Below are 14,893 nucleotides of genomic sequence, written 5' to 3'. Positions count from 1 at the left end.
ACCTTCACACTCGGCGTGACCTGGAGACGGGATAAACACACGTCACCGGGGAGCTGGGATCTGGGAGGGAACATCCCCCAAACACACGGAGACGGGCACAGCAGCATCCACGATCAGGGTGAAATGCTTTCACATGATGATTTGCATCTTCCGCCTGCCCCACATGGACCCCCTCGGCCAGGGCCACGGCCTGGGCGCAGGTCTCCACGCCGCGCCCCCACTCCCAGCTCCGCGCCTCCCGGGGCAGGATGGCCAGGAACTGCTCCAGCACCACCAGCTCCAGCATCTGCTCCTTGCTGCGGCGCTGGGGCTCCAGCCAGCGCTGGGCCAGCTCCCGCAGCCGGCCGCACACCTCCCGCGGCCCCGCGCCTTCCCGGTAGCGGAGGCCCCGGAAGCGCTGGCGCCAGGCGTGCTGGGCGGGGAGGTCGTGCCCCGGTGCCGGCGGGGGGGTCTCCGAGGGGTCCTGGGGCTGAGGCGGGGGCGGCATGGCCTGGCTCCGCTCCTGCCCCCGCATCTCCCCGCCTCGGACCGGCTCCTCCCGCAGCTGCTGCTGTTCTGCCTGTAATGCCGCCCGCCTCGGCCACGCGCACCTGGTCCCCGCCGGGCCGGCACGAGCCCCGTGTCCTGGCCGGAGCCCCCGGCTCCCGCTCCTCCGGCGTCCCCTCGGCTGCCCGGGGCTGGCGGGGAAGGCGCAGGCTGCCCCGGGCTCCCGCGTCCCGTCCCGCCGGGGCCTGGTCCCGGGCCCCGCGGGGAAGGAGGCAGCGCGGACCGCCCGCCCCCGGGGGCTCGCCCCGCCCCGCCCGGGTTGGCACCGACTCCCCGCCCGCCGGCCGCACAAACCGCAGAGCCGCCTCGTCCTCCGGGCCGGGCCGGCCCCGCCCCCGCCGCCGCGGGGGCTGCTGGGAGCGGAGCGCAGACCCGCCCCCGTTAACCCTTTGCTGGCAGAGCCGCGTGCCGGCTCGGGCAGGCGCTCGGGGTGGCCCCTCCCCGCGTCTCCGCAGGGAGACCCCCGCGCCCCGACCTCCCGGCAGCCTCCCGCCCGGCCCGGCCTCAGTGGCCCGAGCCCGGCCCGCGCGGGGACGCCCGGCTCGCCCTGCCCGAGGCCCCTCCGCCCCGGCGGGCAGGCGCAGGCGGTGTGCCGGGCACGGGACCGCGCTGCGCGGGGAGCGGCCGCCGCAGCCGGGACCTGGAGACGGCATCTCAGTTGCTGGTTTTGTTGTTAATGGGGGGGGCTGCGCGCGTGTGTACTCTTCTTCCTCGGCTTCTTTTCTGTATATGGTTGTATATAATAAAGATCCCACTGCGTTTGTTGGGTGTGGCCCGGGCCCGGGCCCGGGCCCGATCCGGTCTGCAAGGCGGAGGAGCTCCCTCCCCCCGAGCGGCAGCGGGCAGGGCGGTACTTGCGTTGCGGAGCGCCGCCCAGCCAGCAAAGGGTTAAGGAGAGGAGGAGGCGGGTTTGGGCTCAGCTCCCAGCAGCCCCCGCGGCAGGGCAGGGGGAGGGGGAGGGGCAGGGGAGGAAGACGAGGGGCGGAGCGCTGGGGTTGGGAGTGCGGGGCGCGGGGGGGGGCGCTGCCCGCGCTGCAGGCGGAGGCTCCGGGCGTGACACGTGCGGGGAGGCCGGGGGCGCGGGGCGCAGCCCGTACGGGGCAGGAGGAGCCAGGAGCCCCCAGGGCTGCTCCGGCAGATCCGGCCAGGGCTGGGGCCGGCCACGTCCGGCCTGTCTCCTTCCCCGCGGGCCCCGGGACCGGCCGCTGCGGGCAGCGCTTGCGAGCGCGGGGAGAGCCCGAGCCCAGGCCCCGGCGGGACGGGGCGGCTCCCGGGCAGACGGTGTCGGCGGCGCCGGGGGCAGCCTGCGCCTTCCCGGGCAGCCCGAGGGGACACCGGGGCGGCTCCGGGCAGGAGCGGAGGGGGCAGGACACGTCCCTCGTGTCATCCGGGCCGGGGTGTCCCCAGGGTGGTCGGCACCACAGCCAGTAAAGCAGCGGCTGCAGGAGGAGCCGGTCCAACATCAGGAGATGCAGGGGCAGGAGATGAATCAGGCCGTGCAGCCACCTTGTCACCCTGAGATTCCCCCAGAGACAGCACCGCGGCACGACCTCCGCACCCCAGAGACCTGGCGCCAGCGCTTCCGGGCCGTCCGCTGCCTGGAAGCCAAGGGGCTGCAGGAGGTTTTTAGCCGGCTGCGGGAGCTGGCCCAGCGCTGGCTGGAGCCCCAGCGCCGCAGCAAGGAGCAGATGCTGGAGCTGGTGGTGCTGGAGCAGTTCCTGGCCATCCTGCCCCGGGAGATGCAGAGCTGGGAGTGGGGGCGCGGCGTGGAGACCTGCGCTGAAGCTGCGACCCTGGCCGAGGGATTCCTGGTGGGGCAGGAGGAAGATGAGATGCTCCAGTGGAAATCATTTCATCCTGGTCATGGGTGCTGCTCTCCCCATCCCAATGTTCTTGGTGGATGGGCCCGTCATACTGACAGGCACCTGGAGGAGTCAGGAGAGATTGAAAACCTGGGGCCTCAGGACAAGTCATCTGACATCCCCAGAGAGGATCCCTCGCCCCCCCAGGAGCCAGGTGAGGTCCAGGACGGAGGCCTGCACGTGGGTCTGGGTGCCCGAGTGTCTGTCCTGCACATGGGGGAGATGCTTGCGTGTCTGCCCCGCCCGTGACCAGGCTGCAAGGTTCATACCGAGGTGGCTGGGCTGGGACAGAGCTGATCCCTGCGTGTGCAGCTCCCAGCACAGAGAGGCTGTATCTTGCTTGGGCCTTGTCATGCTGCCATGGTGACAATGAGGGATGTCATTCATGTTCCTACAGTCAGTGTTTACTGGCCCCATTCTCCTGTCCCCGCGAGCCCTCTGAGCCCAATACGGGGCAGGTGCAGGTGTCAGGGAAATGAGACTCCCCAGTGGCCCCCGGCTGGTCCCGGTGCAGCTAACCCAGGGCTCTGTCCTGCTGCAGAGTCCCCTGGACCCGAGGAGACCGGGGAGGTGTCAGCAGACAACAGCTGCTCAGGCTGGTGCCCCAGACGAGGCCCTTCCCCAGGAGCAGGGAAGGGGCGCTGGTTCTCTCTTTTCCTGCAACAGCAGGAGGCAGCGTCCCTCCGTGGAGAAATCTCTGCCACAGCATTTTGGTGGGGTCAGTGCTCCAACAGATCAGCGGTTCTTGTTCCCCCAGTTCTCCTGGAAACATTTCACGTGCCCTGGAGAAGACTGACCTTGCATTTCCCCTCCCCCTCCCTTAACATGTGCACGCTGATAAGCCCCCAACATCCCTCGAGCTTCTTTCCCCGGAGTGATGTCCCTGCAGGCTCTGACGTGGTGTGTTCACCACCTGACACTGGGACACAGTTATTGGGACTCATCTCCAGCCTCATGCCCGTGGAGGTCTGTTAGCAAGAGCTGTGCGACTTTGAGTCTTCCTTCTGCTCCTTTCTCACACTGAAGCCTCCACCATGCTTAGTCCCAGGCCAGTCCAGGAGATGAGCAGGCCTTCCCCTGTGCCAGCAGCACCAGCGCTAACCTGTGCACTCTCTTTCCCACTGCAGGTGCTGGGACCCTGAGCAGAGCGGAGCAGCAGCCTCCTGAGGCGGGGCCTGGAAACCTGGAGCTGCAGAGGACTTCCCCAGGGAGACCGGAGGAGAGGAGCTCCCTGACATCTGAGCCGGGCCAAGTGCGGAGGGGGCAGGGCAGGCCTCCAAAGCAGGGGGAGAGCTTGGAGGAAAGCTGGGCACCCGGTTCAGTCGTGGGTGGTTGCACAGCTGGGGCAGAGGGCAGGAGGAGCCAGGGGTGCTGTAGGAATCTGGGGAGCAAAGAGACAAACCTGTGGTGATGGAGGCTGCAAACACACCAAGCTGCATTAGCAGGAGCTCCCTCCCACCTGTAGAAAGCCAGGTGGGGTGTGGCTTGGGAAAGGCCTGGTTACAGTGCATGGAGCCAGGGATCCCTGCCCTAAAACTGCTGCCCAGGGTCAAAGGACTGAGCAAAATAGAACGTGGTGAGCTGGGCTAAAGCTGTGACACATGAACGCCTGGGTCCACAGCAGCATCCACATCACATGTCAGCTGAAGACTGGGGAATGGTGTGTGCCCTTACCTGTCATGGCCATGATTGCAATTAATTGTAGCACAGAGTGATCCCAGACAGGGCTGTGGGGGCTGGAAGCAGCTGGAAGAGGAGACACTGATGATGTAACACTTGTGCCTGCAGCTTTGGGAGGTGTTTGAGGACGTGGCCGTGTATTTCACACTGAAGGAGTGGGAGCTGCTGGATGATGACGACAAGGTGCTTTACCAGGACCAGATGCTGAAGAATTACCAAGCCCTCGTTTCTCTGGGTAAAGCTCTGGTTCTTGCTTGTCCCTGGAGTTCTGGGAGCTCTGGAGTTTTGTAGTCATCTGTGTTTCAACAGTCTCATCCTCATGAACTTTTGGCTACGGGTTTTAATCCACTTCCTCCCACTGCTCTGTCAGTGATCAGACCTCTCTCACGTTTCAGACTGATATATCTGCCTTCATTTGATCCAGCCACGTTCACTTGTGTCTTCCCCATTCTCATAACTCCTAGTTTTTCCACATGCAGCAGTTTCTTGATAACATGATCTCCCTTTGCCTTTGCAGCATGTTCATCTCTCCAGTTCATTGTACATAAATGCACTGAGAGCTGTTCCTTGGGGAATGATTCTGATTTCTTCCCTGCCTGGCCTAGAGTGTCCTCTCCAAACACTTTTAACAATCCTAGCATGCTCAGTTCTGTGAGATCTAAATCCCCTTTCTCCTGTTGTTATGACCCAGCAGAAGTGAATAGAAAGTCTTATCAGGCTCTGCTGCTACAACAGGTGGATGATGCATTTCCTCAACTCCTCCTCTGGTGACATATGTAGACGTGATGATACCCAGGTACTTCTAGCCATGGGTCACTGGAAGCTTCTGCCCACATCCCCCCTTAACATCTTCATGTCCATAGACCACTCTCTGGCTTTGCTGTGTTTTTGTTAAGACCTGTGCTCTCAAGCTCCCTCTGCCATTCTCAAACATTTTCTGGTACTCGTCCTGAAATCCCTCTGCAGATCAGATACCCATCATTGTGATAAAAAGAAGTGAGCTAGCTGCCAGACCTAGTAAAAAAACACTTTTCCTTTCCAGAAGATCTCTAATACAGGGGCTTGTTCTGATTTGTGCGCAGGGTTGAGGTACTTACCTTTTACTAGGTCTGCTTTTCTGGTGCTTTTTTTTCCCTCCCTTTCACCCAGAGGATTTCCTTAGGAAAGTGCCTTAATGTTTTCTTTAGCTCAACAAAGACCATATAGACCACTTCTATATTATGACATTTTATATACTGTGAAATATATCTCCTTATGCCTTCTTTTTTCCATATCCACAACTCCCAGGAACTTTATGGTAAAACCTGTAGTATTGCCAAGCTGTGCACTCATCTCCCCTTCGGGTACAATCCTCCCAATGGAGGGGATGATTACTCACTTGCAGCTATAGGTATTATGAAATCATCCTTTCCTGTCCTTGGTAATGAATTACTCTCTCCCCCCAAACAAAAAGTCTCATTGTCAGATACCTGTCATGTATGCTTTTCGCTGCCACAAGTCCTTGCTTTAAACCTTCCATACACTCATTTTCACTCCTTTTCCTGGAATAACACTGATAAGATAGATCTTAAACATCTATAAGTCTCTCCAATATCTCTTCTTTTTGGTACTTTGAAAACAGTAAAAGCTTTGTGTTTCTGCTCATTACTACTGATCCAAGATGTACATCTCCACACCTGTCCCTGGTGACTCTGTCAGTTTAATGCTCAGGAGTGGTTTGTGCTTTGTTTCTTATGACCATCCCTCCAAAACCTGGGTGACAAAGACCATCATCTCTTGAAGGCTTCTCCTTGCTGTGTCTTCTCTTTCACCTTAAAGGTCCATTCTCCCTTGTCCATAGTAGGCCGTAGTAGAAACCTTGAGTTTATTGGATCCGTTCCCCAAATCCCACCTGGTTATTCTACATCTAGTACCCAGTCACTAACCCTGTTTAACCACTGCCCAAACAGGATATCAAGGTCCCACACCTGACTTAATCTGCAGCATCCAGGAAGGACAGGTGGAGCTCTGGGTCTGTGACGGTGAGGACCATGGGGAAATCTCAAGATCAGAGGACCTCCTGCCAGGTCAGTTGTAGCTATCCCCAACCTGGCTCTACTATCAGTGAAGCCCAGAGTGCCAGGGTATGATGGGATTTGTAGTCCCCCATTGAAATCAGCATGCTATACAGATGCTCTGCGTAGCCAGTCGTGTTGGACAAGAAAGAAGCTGAGGCTTTTCCTGGCTTCTCTTGGTCAAGTTGACCTGGAACCCAGAAGAGTTTTATCAAGGGCTCCATGGCACGGATGGGATTCACAAGATTTCAGGTTGTGTGGGGAAGTGAATCCCCCATGGTTGCACCAGAATTACCACCTTCCTGTTTCCTCCGTGCGGCATTCAGTATCACAAAGCCTGAGATTTATCACAGAGTCTAGATTCAGGTTCATGCCTTAGACTAATGGTTCCCAACCTTTTTAGATGGCAGACCGGCAAACTGCAGACTGGAAGTGACCGCAGACCAGCAAACTGCGGACCAGTGTACTGCAGTCTGGAAGTGACTTTATACTCAGTATAAAAAAGGGTTAGCTGCTGGTCCACAGTATGCTGGTCACTTCCAGACTTCTGGTCTGGCAGCCATACGTCCTGCGGACCAGCAGCCAACCCCTCACGGCCCAAAGGTTGGGAACCTCTGCTTTAGACCCTTTGAAGACTCCTGTGACATGGAGGTCACCTGAGACCCTTCAACAGAGGAGAGCTCCTTGGGTGCATTCCTTGCACAAGACCTTTCCCTGGAAGCAGTCAGGAAGCACAGCCCTGCTCCTCTCAGAAGACAGAGCCACAGCTCTGACTCCTTTCCTCCTTCTCAGCCCATTAGAACCTGAAGCTGTTCAGGCATTGCCCTAACACACGCATTCCACATTGCTTCTCCCAGAAGGGCCTGAGGTGATGGGTGCTGAGAGCTGGGCCAGAAACTCTGAGAGTCTGACTCTGAACTCCACCAAGTAGGGAACATTAGCTGGGCACAGGGACCTACCCCTCCCTCGCCCCCAGCACTTGGGGTGTTGGCAGAAAGACCTTGTTTTCTTGAGGGAACATAAGTGCCAAGTCCAAGCCTGCTCTGAGGTCCAGCCCAGCAGAAGGAATAGTAGCGTTTGCCCTTTGCCAACAGGGTAGGCACTAATCTGGAGTTTCTCTTCCCCATGCAGGAGGTGCCTGGATGCTGAGCAGAGCTGAGGAGCAACCTCCTGTGGGAGGGCCTGCAGACCTGGAGCCAGCATGGGCTTCCCTAGGGAGTTATGTCAAGATGGACTTCCTGAGATCAGAGAGAGAGCAATGGCACAAGAGTCAGGGGAGGCCACAAAACCAGAAGGAGAATGTAGCAATAAACCAGGTACCATCTGCATTTGAGCATGAGAGCAGAGAAGGGACAGAGCCTAGAAAGAGCCCTGGGTGCAGGGAACAATTTATTGAGCTGAGAGAGACAGGAGAGAAGCCACATCAGTGTTCGGTGTGTAGGAAGAGCTTCTCCCGATCCTATAACCTGGCCCAGCACCAGCTTATCCACACAGGGGAGAAGCCACATCAGTGCTTGGTGTGCGGAAAGAGATTCGCCCGATCCTCTAACCTGGCCCAACACCAGCTTACCCACACAGGGGAAAAGTCACATCAGTGCTTGGTGTGTGGGAAGAGCTTCACCCAATCCTACCTGACCAAACACCAGCTCATCCACACGGGGGAGAAGCCATATCGGTGTCCAGAGTGTGGGAAAAGCTTCAACCGACCCTGTAAACTGGCCCGGCACCGGGTCATCCACACCGGGGAGAAGCCACATCAGTGCTTGGAGTGTGGGAAGAGCTTCACCCAGTCCTCCACCCTAGCCCGTCATCGGCTCATCCACACAGGGGAGAAGCCGTATCAGTGCTCGGAGTGTGGTAGGAATTTCACCCGATCCTCCCACCTGACCCAGCACCAGCTCATCCACACAGAGAAGAAACCACATTAGTGCTGTGTGTGGGAAGTGCTTCCTCCACTCCTCCAAACTAGCCTTGCACCAGTGCATCCCTGTGCGGAGTGTCCATAATTCTGCCAGCAATACAGGAAGGATTTGGGGATGTATACCTGCTCAGCACCCAGCAGTGTCTGCATCCAGGGAAGCAGTTTCATGCTGGTGCACTGTAGCAACAGCTCACGCTTTGTTCATTCCTTCGAGGGCACTTCAGAACCCGAAGGACACAGGCTGGCCTCCCAAGCCCGATGTGGGTGAATGGTTAAAAGGAAACACTTCACGCGGAGGGCAGCCCCTGTGCTGGGGGAACCTGTGAGGAGAAGATCTTTGCATCAGCCTTGGAGCCTGTGCCATCCCCATCATTCTCTACAAGCAGTCAGCGCTCCCAGCAGGTGAAGAATTGCCTTCACAATAGGTGCCTTCCCCAAGATAGCTGGCTGCAAACGACACCCAGGGACTGTCTTTGGCTGACTCCCAGCTTCGACTTCCCTCCTGGCCCCAGGGTTCTTGTATTTGAAGCTCTGGAGTTGCAGGAAGGAGAAAATTTATTGCTAGGGAACCATTCCCTGCCTTCCACCCTGACCTTACCTTTCCTCCCCCCGCATCACCCCTCTCCCAGGTCTGCACATGCCCATCGGAGTCTGCAAGAAACTGCTGCTGCTACCCCATGAGCCCAATTTTGGCAGATTTTGCTTTTCAGCCCATCAGACCTCTGCACCACCAGGTGCAAGCTTCCCCCCTGCCCTCCTTCCTTTCATGCCTTTCTCTGTAACAGAGTCCTTGGTAATGAAGCCCCACAACTTAACATGATATCCCTGTGCGTTGGTCACTATGTCCTCTCCAGAGCTGTGACATGGGAACAGACCAGGGCCCAGAACCCTTTTCATCAAAGATGCCTGTGGTTTCTCAGCCCCTTCCCTTTCCCAAGGATTCACTACAGTCCAGGGGTCTTTGCTAAGCCTCGTGAGCAGGAGTTGGTCACATTTGAGGCATCAGGCCCATGTCCTGTTGTGCAGCCAAGAACCCTGTGGTTTTGAATGAACATCTGGCCGGGGGGAGTAGAGTAGGGTCTTTTCTGGGTTAAATGTGATAGTAGGGGTAAAGGAGGTGCAGCCTGTGACAAGTCCTGCCTCTTCTGTGGAAGGGTGGGGAAAGAAGGAAGGCACCCATCGTGTGGGTGAAATGCAGCATGTTGTAATCTCCCACTGGGAAAACAGGCTTCCCTGCTAGTGCCAAAGCCATTTGGCTCTATGAGTGCCCTGTAGGGGCTGCTCCATGTGCTTAATAATAACCCATGTTGGAACACACTCATTCATTTCTATAATTGTCCTTTCTGCTGATACCCCCCCAGCTTATAAAACTTGTCCCCTCCCTGTTTCCCTATATTAGTGTTTAAGAAAATAACCTTTTGACTGAGGAATGAAGCTCAGTGGTTTGGGAGAAGGGCTGGTTTGTCTTATTGGAGGTGGCCACAGATAGAAGGGAGGGAATGGGAGTTTGTTCAACACATTGTCAGTGTGTCTGTTACTTGCTGAATTTCTAATGGGCGGTAAAGGTCGGGGGCAGTGCATGTAAGTGAGGGAGTGTGTGTCAAAAGAACTGAAATCCTGACCAACCCTTTTCAAGAGGGGAGCATGGTTGCTGATCAGTTAAGGTTCCCTGATGTTTCTTTGCAAGACCTGAAGCATTGGATCGGGCGCCTCCGAGCTGGGGCAGCTCTTGGCCTGCCTGCCGTGGAGGAAAAAACCGGGCCCCCCACAGGTCAGGGGATGCTTGGCCTGCCTGCAGCTCACCCCCTGGCTGAGGGAGAGATGGTCAGGCTCCATGGGGGAAAAAAAAAGGATCAGGCCCCTTGCCCCTTCTGCCTTCAGGCCACTTCTCCCACAGCTGAGGCATCAGCTGTCAGATGAAAGGCTGCAATTTTTTCAAGTAGCTATGTTGCAAACTAAACTATATGCGGATGTGGTTTAGTTTGCAACATAACAGAACTCATATAAAACACAAAAAACCCTGTATGTGTTAAGTGTGGCACAATTAAACAACAAAAATGGGCAATATTTGTCATATGTACAAGTACCCTCCATGATAAGGGTTACCATACATCCGGGTTTTCCCAGACATGTCCTTTTTTTTTTAGTCCTATGACCTCCATCTGGGCAGTTTTTTTAAATACAAACGTCCAGGATTTCCTCTGATAGTCCTTTTTCAACATGGATGTTGGTAGGTAGAACTACATCTCCTGGCTTGCCCAGCACCGAGCATGTTTGGGATCTGAGTTTTCTGTTTCCTGCTTTAAAATGCAGGGCTACTTGGGGCAAATGGAAGCAGGGAGCACCATGTGCATCTGTGTGCGCACATGCACGTGTTCAGCATATAGCCAGGCAGGGTAGTGGGAGCAGCCCTGGCAGCAGGATACACGTAAGCCTTTAGGGAGTGGGGGTTGGACTCTCCAGGGCTTGGGGACAGTCTGGGTCACCGGACTGAGAAGCAGGCAGCAGGGACCCTAGTGGACTTAGGTGCCTCCTTTGCTCGTATTCAACCCTGCTCAGGGCCCTGATGACAAATGCTTATGCAGGGTTACCATATTTCCAGTTCCAAAAAAGAGTACGACTTAATCTGGGGTCATGGAGGGGAAGGGGGAAATTTCCCCCAAATCCCAAATTCTGTGATTAAAAAACCCCAAATTCACATTTTTCCATGATTAAAATAAAATGCCTCTCTATATCTGTATCAGTTTAACACAATGTTTTATTGATATATCTACAATTTTAAACAGCTTCAAATCCTACCAGTCCCTCAATCATAATAAAATACGTTCTAAATACCTATATATTTTGGCCTTTTTTTTTTTAAAACAGAAAATCAGAGCCCTGCTGGAGGGGGCCACCGCCTGCCCCCACTGTGGCTTCTGAGGGTGGTGGTGGAGTGAGTCCGACCCCAGCACAAGTGACCGAGAATGTGGTAAAGTCCAGCTGGGGTCCTTCTGGTCAGTTAGGTCTCCACTTAAACCCATGGCCACAGCTATATTAGGCTCTAGTTCCTATTGGATAATGGCGTTCCCACCAGATGGGATAAAACCAGTAGAACTTCCCTTTTTATTTCTCTCCCCTTGGTTCAGATTCCAGTCACCCAAAGGGCTGCTGAGCAAGGTGAAGTTGGAGGTGGTGATTTAGAGCCCATCTGCAGTTTCCACACCTGGCCATCTGTCAGGTTTCTAGGTAGCTAACTATTGCTAGTCCTCCCCCCACCCTACTAAGTAAAAATCTCCAGTTTTACTGACCTGTGGAAGCCCAGATATTCTTTGAATATTTGAAATGGTCATTCATGGTAGAAATGGATACATCCAGCACTGTAATAGGTGTGGTGTTCTTTTAATGGCAGGGCCCAAAGCAAATCCTGCATCACTGCATCTTTTCCTGCAAACTTACCCCAGCAGAAGAAAAATCTTGAGATCTTGACCTGTGAACTCATAGGCATCAGAGTGGCTTTCAGGAAGTGGTGGCAATACTTTGAAGAGCCATGGCACAAAGTACAGGTTCTTGTGGATGACAAAAACCTATTTGCCAACCTGCACCCCAGAAACTGGCACAAGAAGCAAGGGGGAGTTCCGACTTGTATATAGAAATCATAAGGGTTAGGGTCGCAAGTCAATGGGCCAAAGGGAGGGAACAGGCAAAAGATAAAGAAACAGCAACATTGTGGTACCATACCCCCAGCACCTTAATTCCCTTCCACCCCCCAACACCTCCAGAAGTGTTCCCCAAACAAGCTTTTAATCCCAAGAATGATCCTACACCTGCAACTGCCCCCAAGTCTGAGTGCAGCTCCTTCAGTTCACAGTCCTGGCTGACCGAGCCAGTGAGATCTCCAGGACTTCTCACCTATCTTTCAAATTAGGCTTTAGAAAGAGTGCTTCTTTGGGTCCATCTGTTCAACAAGACCTGTAGTTCAAGACTGAAAAGCAAAGATTTGAAGGTGAGCTCAGAGTTTTATATTGTATTGCCTGGCTCAATTTGATGATGGAGAACTGGCCTCTGGCTCTAGGTCAGGGCCAGGGCCAGGTGTTTTCAGGGTCATACCCATAGCCGCTCCTTGTAGGTGATGTAGAAAAAGTCCTCTTGGCCTCACAGGCCCAACCAGCCAGAAACATGGTTGAACCAGGCACTGAAGACCCCTGCATGAGGAGAGTGCAGTTGCAGTGAACACACAGGGCAAAGAGCCTCTAGGCACCCACATGCCTGCAGTTGGGAACGCTATGGCACTGAGGTGTCCAGCTGGCACAGGTCTCCCTGCCTCAGGGCCCCTGGGCATTGCTCATCATTGCTGCTCAGGAAGTCCTGCAGGACCGTGTCCAGGGACTTGGCGTCCTTGTACTGGCGCAGGAGCTTGGTGATATGAAGCAAAGAGACTGCAGGACTGCACAGGGTGTAGATGACCTGGGAGAAAGGGCAAAGGTCAGAGCTCCCCACCATCCTCCCTGGTCCAGCCTCACTGCCCCAGGGCCCCATGATCCAGGCTCCTGAACTAGAACCAACTAGGAAATGGGATCTCCATAGAGCTCCCCAGGCCAGGCCTGGCCTGATGAGGCAGCATCTGCATAGACAGGAGAAGGATGGCCTAAGTCAGGCCAGGCCAGGCTTAGTCCCTGCAACTCTGAGGCTGCAGAGGCCCTGAGAGCCATCCAGGCTGACCCTACAGGATCTGCTGGTCCTCACGTCTTCTGGCAGATGTAGTTAAGGGGCCAATTGGCAGCCTAGGAGGCATCTGAAACACCTTATTGGAGGCCAAGGGGAAGCGCAAACTTCAAATGCATGGTGCATAAACCTAGCTTGGTAGAATGGACAAATCCAGGGGGCTGGCAAGGGTTAAAAGGCATCATTCAGAAAATGGCTGCAGGAAGAAAGCAGGACTTTGGGCACCTTGGAGCATCTCCCAAGAGATGCTGAAGTCGATGAGAAGAAGAGTTTTAGGTGCACCTGAATCAGAAAGCCAGGCAGACAGCCAGAGTGGCTAGGAGATGACCGAGGTGCTATCGGGGAGGAGAGTGGAGAAGTGAAGTGGATTCTTTCCATTGGCATTGATGATGATTCCATTGGCATTGGAGATTCTTGCATTGGATCCATTCTAAATACAGAGTTGACAAAATCCAAGTGACAAGTTGGACAGGTTGCGAGGCATGGGACACATGTAAGGGCAGGTCGAAGCATGTAGTAAGGCCCCAGTGATCAGGAGGGCAAGAAAATGGGTAGCCTTCCACCTTAGTAACAACTTTCATTTTTTTCTATCAAGGCATGGCAGGGGAGCAAGCCGAGAGGTTACCCCAGAGGCCGGCACAGACCTCACGAAGAGGCCACCCTGTTACAGTATGGACTGTGAGTTTTTTGTCTTTCTTTAGAGGGGAAGGGCATGGTCATTTGCCCTGGAGCTCTTCAGTATATACTGACATTTTAGAGAAGGAGGACATCAGATGCCATGTTTTCCATTTTACCTGTGGCAGATTAGGGTGTCAGGTCTATGTTGCATCAGGGTTAAGGGCAGTTTTACGTACAGTTGAAATTATGATTGCATGGGATGGTTTGGAGAGGGATGATCCTGCCTCAGGCAGGGGGCTGGACTAGATGACCTCTGGAAGTCCCTTCCAGGCCTAGTTCTTTATGAGGCACCTCTGAGAGCACTGTGGTCTTGTTGGAAAATGAGGTAGCCCCAGAAGTACTGCTGTAGTACCTGGTAGCAGTGTCTCTGTCCTCTCTCCATGTTAGTTAGATGTTTTCAGTGTTGAAGTCTCCTTGACTGTGGTTTTATCAAAAAGTCATAGCCAGAAGATCCCAACACCAATCTTGTCTTAAAGAACTGGCAAAGGTTTGGGCAGGTTTACTGTCTACAAGCCAGGGCCCAAACACAGCTGGGATCTGACAGACAAGATGTTGCATATGTGCCCATGACAAGTATCAGTACAACACCATGTAGGATACCTGACGGTAATTCAATGGTCCCATGCTTTCTAATTCTCCTTTTATACAGTGATCTAAATAAGTTACATATTACATTCCACAAATATCTGGAATATTTTGAGTCATCCTGCACTATGGACTTGTTCCGCATCTTAATCTGGGTGTTATGTCCCAACCTAGTACTGGACTTTTCTCTTTGTACCACCATCTGCCCCTAGCCCTGATATCCTTACAAGAGTGTTCATCTCCCAACATACCAAGTTCTGCTTATATAAAGAGCTCATCCACGTACCCCCCCAGATGTCTGTGTGAGATGGGGCAGATGCTGGCTGTGGGCTCCCCACCCTGCTGCCCTGCATAAGGACCCTGAAACACCAGGGTGATGTGCCCCTGCCTGTCCAGCAGCAGCAGGGGTAAGGCAGCATGGAGTTGTGTCCCCTGCTGCTGCCAGATGGGCAGGGGGCACACGGCTGGCACGGGGCTTCCAGGGAAAGGGAAGCAGGGTGGGGAGCCCTGAGCATACGGCAGGGAGCCCACATCTGTCAATGCCCAAATCTGGGAGGTACATGTATGAATACAAGTCTGGGAAGGTATGTGGAGGGGAGTGGGCAGGTGTCCCACATTTACATTTAAAAAGGATGGTGACACTAGGATAGACATACACATGGGATGTAGTGCACCATCTTAGTAATTATGTCACCATCCAGAACATAGAGAACCCACTCAATCAGAGAAGAACCATGCTTGATCTTAGCCTACAAGAGGCCGAGAAGGAATGGAAAGGGGCTGGTAGAGACCACAGGTGCCTTCACTGGCCACCAAAGTAACAGGTGATTAGTTGACAGGTTTCCTCCATTCCAGGATGGCCG

The 14,893-nt window shown here is 54.7% G+C and overlaps 2 protein-coding genes across 2 annotated transcripts; one reads left to right on the top strand and one right to left on the bottom strand.

Annotated features, from left to right (window-relative positions):
* Positions 1–4: 4 nt before the first annotated feature.
* Positions 5–595, bottom strand: LOC132245843 (SCAN domain-containing protein 1-like). The gene has a single exon (XM_059718977.1). It carries the CDS (start codon positions 512–514, stop codon positions 5–7), a length of 510 nt encoding a protein of 169 aa, XP_059574960.1. The 5' UTR covers positions 515–595.
* A 974-nt stretch (positions 596–1,569) lies between these two features.
* Positions 1,570–10,903, top strand: LOC102569515 (zinc finger protein 287). Its single transcript, XM_059718929.1, has 5 exons — positions 1,570–2,562; positions 3,536–3,660; positions 4,197–4,323; positions 6,038–6,154; positions 7,274–10,903. Exons 1-5 carry the CDS (start codon positions 2,016–2,018, stop codon positions 8,068–8,070), a joined length of 1,713 nt encoding a protein of 570 aa, XP_059574912.1. The 5' UTR covers positions 1,570–2,015; the 3' UTR covers positions 8,071–10,903.
* Positions 10,904–14,893: the final 3,990 nt, after the last annotated feature.

Source organism: Alligator mississippiensis, chromosome 15 (assembly GCF_030867095.1).
Source record: "Alligator mississippiensis isolate rAllMis1 chromosome 15, rAllMis1, whole genome shotgun sequence".
NCBI lineage: Eukaryota > Metazoa > Chordata > Crocodylia > Alligatoridae > Alligator > Alligator mississippiensis.
Note: the sequence above shows the minus strand (reverse complement) of the source record. Positions and strands in the feature narration are given on the sequence as shown.

Bases quoted from the DNA above. Each gene is read 5' to 3' on its own strand.
- LOC132245843 (XM_059718977.1), bottom strand. From the start codon at position 514: ATGCGGGGGCAGGAGCGGAGCCAGGCCATGCCGCCCCCGCCTCAGCCC.
- LOC102569515 (XM_059718929.1), top strand. From the start codon at position 2,016: ATGCAGGGGCAGGAGATGAATCAGGCCGTGCAGCCACCTTGTCACCCT. The intron at 2,563-3,535 runs GTGAGGTCCAGG...TTCCCACTGCAG, and splicing joins CTCGCCCCCCCAGGAGCCAG to GTGCTGGGACCCTGAGCAGA. The intron at 4,324-6,037 runs GTAAAGCTCTGG...CTGCCCAAACAG, and splicing joins CCAAGCCCTCGTTTCTCTGG to GATATCAAGGTCCCACACCT.